At 37.7% G+C, this 9358-nt stretch overlaps 1 protein-coding gene across 7 annotated transcripts in view; it reads right to left on the bottom strand.

Moving 5' to 3' along the window:
- Positions 1-3007: 3007 nt before the first annotated feature.
- Positions 3008-9358, bottom strand: part of CEP76 (centrosomal protein 76) — a 35819-nt gene continuing 29468 nt past the window's right edge. For all 7 annotated transcript variants that reach the window (XM_070220669.1, XM_070220670.1, XM_014727769.3 and 4 more), the window contains exon 13: positions 3008-3225. In XM_070220669.1, coding sequence (XP_070076770.1) covers positions 3209-3225 — 17 coding nt within the window. In that variant the 3' untranslated portion in view covers positions 3008-3208. The remainder of the gene's footprint in view (positions 3226-9358) is intronic.

Below are 9358 nucleotides of genomic sequence, written 5' to 3'. Positions count from 1 at the left end.
GCCAGCCCGTAGCGACGCGATGGCGTCCGCCGGCCCCGCCCCGCGCCCGCCGCGCGCTCCAGTGCGGGGGCCGCAGAGCCGCTCCGGCCGGCCCTCCCCGGCCCGTCCCCACCCCTGCCGCCCCTGCCAGGCCGGGAAATGCCCCTCGGAATTGCTGTGTCGGAAGGCTAATCGACAGCTCGAACCCGGCTGAGGGCGAACGCCTGAGGAAATGAAGGTCTGTGTGAGCCGCTGCGGCCGCCCCGCCGGCTCCGGCCCGGCCCACGGCCGGCCTCGGGCTCCCGCTGAGCCCCGGTCCCGCGCTCCTTCCAGCCTCGACGCCATTTCTCCTGCCCAGCCGGCTTCGTTCTGGTCCCTTCATCCTGCGTACTCTGCTCTGCTCTTTTTTGAGTAGATATCGCCAACAGCATACCATATAATTTACTTAGATCCTTTGTTTATTGAATACCTCCCCCTCCACTGCCAACTTCAGTGTAAGCCCCGTGAGGACAGGAATCTTGATGGGTTTTCCTCACTAACTTCTCCCAAGCGCACCGTTGAGGGCCTGGGTTATAAGCATGTTGTAAATGATTCGCAGATATTAGTTTCAGCGTCCTTCTGGATTCATCTGTAAGGTTTGTACAACTCCTCACTAAGATAATGTCTCCGATGAGCACACTCATCAGAGCCCATTTAACCAAGTCTGCTCATTGATATCACAGTGGCAAAATTGAACTGAGGGCAATTAGCCACAGGGTAAGAGAGAGAAATACCCGCAGGCCTCGCTGAACTCATTAAGTATGCAATAAAACAGATAATTCTTAGATAAAACAATCATTCACTGGTAAATCAGTTTAACCGGTAGCATTCCACTCTGAGGCTGGTCCTGTGTGAGAATCGTACAGAGTTGAACGCATCAACCAAGTAAGAAATGTATCTATAATAAGCACCAATAAACCTTTAAGGGCAGTTTTATGTACAATATTAGGTATCGCACTCTGAACAACTGCATCTTGCAGTAGAAATTACAAGTCTATTATTAACGCTTAAGGTAGAGGAGAGGGGAGAAGAGATATAAAGGAAAAGTAAGAAACTGAAAGAGGGAAGAAAAAAAGCTTCTCCCTAGACGCCTTATTGCACTTTCACTACAAGAGATACAAAACAACCCCGTAAAGTAACATCACTCAATTATGGATTCATAATCCCATTTGTAAAAATGTGCTATGTGTGCTAAAGCCCTAAGAAGAAAAGGTCTAATTGCTTATGTGATATAGATAGGATAGATAGATATAGATATATAAAACCTCTGGATTAAACACATGGAAAAAAATTTCCAAAATTTGCTATTTTGAAAGTTTAGATCCTGTGTAGATTTTGACAGAGGACTTTAAAATAGTTTCAACAATGCAGACCGACAGCAAAATGGTCTACTTTGTGGACAACACCACCATCTTCTGGCCTTTTGGGATATTGCTGCCATGTTACACTGACAACTATAGCCAAAAATCAGTTACATTTTTGTCCTTACCTCCCAAAAGACAAGTTAAATGAATTAACCATCTGAGGAATCCATGAGCAGTCACTTACTACCCCTGGCATAGGGCAGTAAATAAATCTCCAAATAAAGATAATAATGAAGGGAAGAAGGAAGTGAGTGGAAGTGAAGAAAAGGAAGCAAATCCAAATTTTATCTCAAATGTTATCTTTAAAAGTATTCTTTTAGGGGCTGGCCTGGTGGCCCAGCAGTTAAGTGTGCACGTTCTGCTTCCGTGGCCTGGGGTTCACCAGTTCGGATCCTGGGTGTGGACACGGCACGGCTTCACGAGCCATGCTGTGGTGGGCGTCCCACACATAAAAAGTAGAGGAAGATGGGCACGGATATTAGCTCAGGGCCAGTGTTCCTCAGCAAAAAAGAGGAGGATTGCCAGCAGATGTTAGCTCAGGGCTAATCTTACTCAAAAAAAAAGTATTCTTTAAAACAAATTTACACAGAAGGATTTTTTTCCTTTCCTAAGTGATAATTTTTAAAAATATAGGGGCCGGCTCCATGGCCGAGGGGTTAAGTTCGCACGCTCCACTGCGGTGGCCCAGGGTTCAGATCCTGGGCGCGGACATGGCACTGCTCATCAGGCCATGTTGAGGTGGCGTCCCACATCCCACAACTAGAAGGACCTGCAACTAAGATATACAACTGTGTATGGGGGGTTGGGGGAGATAAAGCAGGAAAAAAAAAAAAAAAGATTGGCAACAGTTGTTAGCCCAGGTGCCAATCTTTAAGAAAAAAAAAATATATATATATATATATATATATATATAAACACATTTTGGGAAGAAAAACATCATCACTGGATCACAGGAAGGTTATATAGAACAGAAGGGCTTTTTTTTTTTTTTTTGCCAAATACAAATTCATGACATATACTGTATTTAAAGTAAATGTCTTGCCTTTGTGAGCTGATATGGAATTAAATTGAGGCAAGATGACAAGTAGAATGTTGTTTGATGTTCCTTCTGTATGCAGAAAAAAATAAAAGGAAAATCTTAAAAATCCTGTGTTCCATTATACATCCAGTTCACTATATAACCTGGACACTTGACACTTTTTTTTTTACAAAGACAGTATAATTCTACTAATTTTTCTATGATTTTCAGAACCTCTTGAAATTTTGCTAAGCCCCACCAGCCATCACCCTAACATTCTTGGGAAGTGACTGCTGACAACTCAAAGGTTATCAGAGGCCAGTATATTCTCAGGGAGTTTAGGCAATACTATGGAATACCTTGGCACTTTCCAGTTTTCTCATTTTCAATTCAAATTCAAACATTCAAATAGCTTTATGCACATTTATATTTTGTTCCAATTTCTGTCATTGATTTTATGTTTTTTTTCTGTGGCTTCACTACTTCCAAAAAATTGCTCGTTATAGTTAAAATGTCTGCAATTCAAGTCAACATTTAAATGTCTTTTTCAAAGTGCTGTGAGGTCTATGAAGAATGGTGGCATGTGCCACTCTGAATATGATTTTAGTTTTTCTTGATTTTATTTTTGCATTTATTAAGAAATGGAATCCTTGAAATTTTTCCTTATATTTACTTATCATTTTTGCAGAATAAATGTACTTCATGCTTCATACTCTGGACGTGCTGGCTGAGCTGCTCTGAGTCTTTCAGGGAGCACAATCTGCCTGTGTAGCCCAAGCTTATCCCAGACACTCCTAGACAATTGCTCCTAAGAGGCACATTCACCTAGAAAAGTACACCAAAAAGGAAAAAATAGAACAGCATATTTTTTTCAGTGTTATAACCTAAATTTTCATTGCCCACAATTATAATACTCTTTAATTCTATAGCGACATTTTATACTTTCAGAGTGCTTTCTTGAGTTATACGACTAGAAAGTCAAATATTATTATCCCTATCCTACAGCTGACAAAAATCCAGGACTAGTTAATGAAAGAGATGGGACTGGAATCCAGGCCTTCCGACCAGCTGGGTTTTTTCTGCTTTGGTACAATGCTTTTTTCTAAGCACAGAGCAAGAAGTGCCCTCACACTTCATCCCTTACTCCACTAAGCATGAGTACATACAAAGCAGATGCTTTAAAATTTGCATATACCAATATGATCAATTAAACTTTTGATATTTTAAACACTTTAAATGAATGATGCAATGCCCCATCTTCCTCAGTTGGTCCTTGTGAATTCAGTGGCATTTAAGTTTCACTACAGGGGTCGCTTCCCCATAGTAATTTTCAAAGTGATCAATGTAACTCCATCCCCATCAAATGATTGTAAATTATCACTCGTCTCAGGAGGTTAATCCCACCAACAATCCTAAATGCAATTTGAAACTCATCTCTTGTAATTTTGGTATTCAGATTGAATATTAACCAAAAATCTTATAAAATTAGTCATGAAAACTAGCATGTGACCATATACTCAGAACTAGAAGTACATAGGCCAGATAAGAACACAACAAAATTGGTTTCCTCTGGTCTATAAACTTGTAAAGAATTAACTATTCCTATAGCAAAGATATACATTTATCGGAAAACGTTTAGAAAATGTACATTAATGCCCTTTTACTAAGTTACATCCTAAACCAGTGTTTCCCACAACATCTCCATTCTGTAACATCTGTTTATAAATTTACCTATCCTACCTTGATGAGATCAAGTCATATACCCACTGATAAAGACTGAAGAAAAGTAGAGGAACGAGGTAAGATATATGAACCGTAGAGTATCAGTATGTTCATGAGGGATTCTGGAAAATACTAAGCGAAACAATAGTCGTGTTTCACCTTCTTGCTGTGATTCTCCTTTGAAACAATTATTTTTAAACCAATAAGGAGAGATGACATTCTGATTCTGAATGTAAGTGGAATTATTAGCTTTGAGTAATTAAGAATACTCAATTTGGAAAAGACCTCCTTTGATCTAAATTTTAGGCCAAGCTACTATTTTACACTTGTAGAAATTCAAGTCTACAGAGGTTAAGTGACTGACCCCTAATTGCTGCTAGCTGCCCAAAGTAATTCAAATATACTTCCTATAACATAAGCTTTCCAGATCCTCTCTTTTTGCCATTTTACCTATTTCTCATCAGATTTCAAAAGGTAGAATAAGTCATAGCTTACTTCTTAATTCCAGTGAGAAATAGAAAACAATATAAGGCACAAAAATATCTTTATATGATGGCAAAATTTTGATGTTCCACCATAATTACTTAATAATAATTACTTTTCTACTTGAAAATGTAGAATTCTCAATAAAACTTTCAAGAAACCAGAGTTTGGGGTTGTATAAGTTAAAGAGAAATAATCCATTTTCAGACTGAAGTCATACTTTGTTGATGAGACAAAGCCAAAATATTTTTTCAAACCTCCATTATTTAATTTTTGTTGACATTTATACAAAAAAGATGGCCCTTTCTTGTTGCTCAAAAAAGGTTTTCTTTTTTCCCCTAATGTGCAGGCGGAAGTCTGGGGCTGCTCTTGGCTCTAGCATTCTACTCTGACTCGTGAAAGGCTCAGTTCTCTTCCAAGGTCAATATGTAACCAACACAAAATATGGCTTACCTTTTAATTCAATTAAATAAGCAATAAATTAAGCACCTTCTAGCTATCCTTTAAGCCTTGCCTTGGTAATTTTTGCGGAAATATATAGGTAAGTAAGGCTGTACTCCCTATATTTTAGTTGTGCTTTTCCCTCAGGTTCCCCCGGCCCCCGAACTGTTCTGTTAACCTGAATTCCTGTGTCCTCTTGATCTTTCTCAATAGTCACTGATGGAGCACAACGTCTTTCTTCCTCTTATTTGCTATGCATGTTCATTCCTCTTAGGAACTCAAAGTGTAACCTTTGCTCTTACTTTCTGCCAGTAATAATAATCCTTTTTAAGAGACATTTAATCATTACAGTGAAATTCATAAAGACATGATACCCAGATCTCAACCTAAAGCTATTAAGACAATATTTTAAACAAAGCTTAACACTATTTTTAATGGTATTAAAATTATTCCCTTGCAATATTTCGTAGGTGAAGGTCAATCTTCAGCTGTAATATTGTCATAATGCCATTGACATTTTCAGTTTTAACTAAATTATATAGTATTCTTTTTTTTTCTTTTTAGCAGAAGCAATTTTCTATTTTATTTACGTCACAGGATTATAAATTTTAGGCCAACTTTCCTCAGCTAAAGCGGAGCACTGAAGTAACCACCCAGATAATTTAGGCCAACTGTTCACAATCTATATTCTGATAAGATAGAGGACATTCATTTATACAACATTCCTATAAGCATAAATAGGGATATTTGAAATTTTCAGCCACCTATCTATATAGCTCCACTTATTTCTCTCCCACTCAAGAAAACATGTCGTTATGCAATAGAATGAACATGACATAATTAAAAGTCCAATAGCAGAGTGTTAACATCTTAAATTTGTCTTAATTATTTTAAAGTAAATTAACACAAGATTAATACTTAAAATTCTTTCAAAACATCTAAAAACTGTAAAATAACTAAGAATAGTTTATAAAGTAATAGATAGGAATCTATTAAAAGATCACAAGAGATTATCTAATGCAGATCGATAACTCTAGGCAGGTGAACTCCCAAAAATCCCAATTTTACAAAAAGGCAAATGAGGACCAGAAAGATCAGCTTGCTGCAGACCTAGTTATCAAGTCAGACATGAGAATTACAACAGTAACCTGCCATTAAGTTTTACCTAAACAGTTCACAACACAAAAACTATACTTTTTCAGTGATTAAGTAAGTACCAAATGATTGGAATCTCTATTATACATATTTTAGAAGAAAAATATATCATATAAGGATATATTTCAAAAAGATTTCAATGAATTCTGAAAATGTCATTGAAAAAAACCCTAATATTGGCCAGGGAAAATTACAAAGAAGTGACTTTTGAATTAATTTTTTCTACATATTTAAAACAACTTCTACTTGTAACATACAAGCTATTTAACTGATTCTTACAAACAAGTTTATTAAAAACTGAAGATTCCAATTTAACATCTTTGAACTAATCTAATGACACCAGTTTTAGTAATATATTGCTAGAAAAAAGTAATCAAGTTTTATTTGAAACATTATTTATAACTTTAGTTTAAAAAATTTAAAATTCCTGGAATTAAGCTAGTACAAATCTAAAGTTGATTCTGATAAGTTAAGATCTATATGAGAAAGCCTAAAGCAACCACCAAAAGAACTCAAAAATATGGTAACAAAATCATTAAAGAAATCAAAATGCTACATTAGAAGATATTCACTTAAATGCAAAAGAAAGGAGCAAAGGAGAAACAAAGAAAGAAAAAGGCATGAAACACAAAAAAACAAAAAGTAAAATGGCAGACATAAATCCAATTATATCAATAATAACATTAAATGTGAATGGATTTAACAATCCGGTCTAAAGGCAGAGACTCAGACTGGAAAAAAAAAGATTCAACTATATGTCATCTACAGGAGACACACTATATATTGAAAGATATAGATCAACTGAAAGTTAAAGGATGAAAGAAGATAAGCCCATAAAACTGATTTTTGACAACCAATGGGGATACAATAGTCTTTTCAACAAATGGTGCTGGGAGAACTGAATATTCAAATGCAAAACAATGAAGTTGGACCCTTACCTCATAACATATACAAAAGTCAACTGAAAAAGGATCCAAGACCTAAGTTAAGAGCTAAAACTATAAAACTCTTAGAAGAAAACATAGGGATAAATCTTCATGACCTTGGATTTAGCAATGGATTCTTAGATATGACAACGAAATCAAGAGAAACAAAAGAAAACATAGATAGATCAAACTTTATCAAAAACTTTAGTACTTCAAAGGACACAAGAAAGTGAAGATAACCCACAGAATGGAAGAAAATATTTACAAATCACATATCTGATCAGGAATTTGTATCTAAAATATGTAAAAACTCTTACAACTCAATAATAAAGAGACAACCCAATTTAAAAATGGGCAAAGGATCCAAATAGACATTTCTCCAAGGAAGATATACAAATGGCCAATAAGCACATGAAAAGCAGCTCAACATCATTAGCCATCAGAGAAAAGCAAATAAAAACCACAATAAAATACCACTTCATGCCCACTAGGGTGGCTAGAATCAAGAAGTCAGATGATAACAGGCATTGGCAAGAATGTGAAGAAATCAGAACACTTATACACTGCAGATGGGATTGAAAAATGGTGCAGCTGCTTTGAAAAACTATTTGGCAGTTCACCAAAATGTTAAACATAGGGTTATATTATGACCCAGCCATTCCTCTCCTAGGTATATACCCCAAGACAAATGAAAACATGTCCACACAAAACCTTGTATGTGAATGCTTATAGCAGCATTATTCATAATAGCCAAAGGTGGAAACAACCAAAACATCTATTGACTGACAAATGGATAAACAAATATGGTATATCTATGCAGTGGAATATCATTTGCCCATAAAAAGGAATAAAGTAATGATAAATGATATAACACAGATGAACTTTAAAAACATTATGCTAAGTGAAAGAAGTCAGTCACAGAAGACCATATGTTATATGACTCCATTCATATGACAGTCTAGAATAGGGAAATCAACATACAAGGTAGATTAGTGGTTGCTTAGGGCTGGGGTGGGGGATAGGAAATGGGAAGATAGGAGAATAAATGCCAAAAAGTACAAGGTTTCTTTTTGAGGTGACAAAATTTTCTAAAATTGACTGGTGTTGGCTGCACACATCTCTTTATATAGTACAAATCACTGAACTGTACACTTTAAATTGCTTAATTGTATGATATGCAACTTATATCTCAATAAAGCTGTTAAAAGATTAAAAATTAGGAGTGATGTCAGCATCAGGACAGAGTGAGCTCTTCCCTCAGACTCTCTCTTCTAAGATACAATGAAAAGGACACTCATAAACCAACAGAGGACATTCACACAACACAAAAGTTGTCTGAGAGACCCATGCAGCCATACGTCTGAAGGTGGAGGTGCTGGACCCCCCTGAAGTGGAAGGAAGTAAGGGGATCTCCTCTCTCTCTCTCTGGCAGCAATGAGGGCACAGGACTGTGTGCGGCTCTGAGAAAAGAGGGGGCAGGGGCAGCTCTCCATGGAAACACCTTTGTTCTCCAAGTTCCCTCACAGCCCATGGGAAAGCTCCACACAGAGGAGGCTAACCTATTGCAGGGGTGTCTTCATCAAGCCAGCACACCAGGAGGGCAGATAGTGAGGACAGAGGGAGAACAGCCCTGGAATCGTACATACAAAAGAGAGTGGCCCTCCCCTCCCCCACCTGGCACTCCAGATAGGCCAGAGTGCCTGTGCAAACCTTAGAAAAGCAGCAGTTGTGAACAGGTAATTGCAGACAAGCCCTGTCAGCATAGATTCCAAAGAACAGGCAGACACCAGGGATCGTGGCAGGCTCAGAATACACAGCTCCTGACTCCCCCCAACCACAACCACTGGCAGCAGGCGGAATCTGCAACCACATACTATCAATATGCAAAGGCACAAATCCACTCCATCAAACAGTATGAAGAAATATATTAATACTCCAGGCCAGGGGCTACCCCAGTGGCATAGTGGTTAAGTTCACATGCTCCACTTTGATGGCCTAGGGTTTGTGGGTTCAGATCCCAGGAGCAGACCTACAAACCGCTCATGAAGCCATGCTGTGGCAGCATCGCACATACAAAAAATAGAGAAAGATTGGCACAAATGTTAGCTCAGGGCCAATCTTCCTCAACAAAAAAAAAGAAAAAGAATAATATTAACACTCCAGACCAGAAGGAAAATGACAAGCACCCAGAAATCAATCCTGAAGGCACAGAAATTTATAATCTAAATGAC

Source organism: Equus caballus, chromosome 8 (assembly GCF_041296265.1).
Source record: "Equus caballus isolate H_3958 breed thoroughbred chromosome 8, TB-T2T, whole genome shotgun sequence".
In the NCBI taxonomy this organism is placed as follows: domain Eukaryota; kingdom Metazoa; phylum Chordata; class Mammalia; order Perissodactyla; family Equidae; genus Equus; species Equus caballus.
Note: the sequence above shows the minus strand (reverse complement) of the source record. Positions and strands in the feature narration are given on the sequence as shown.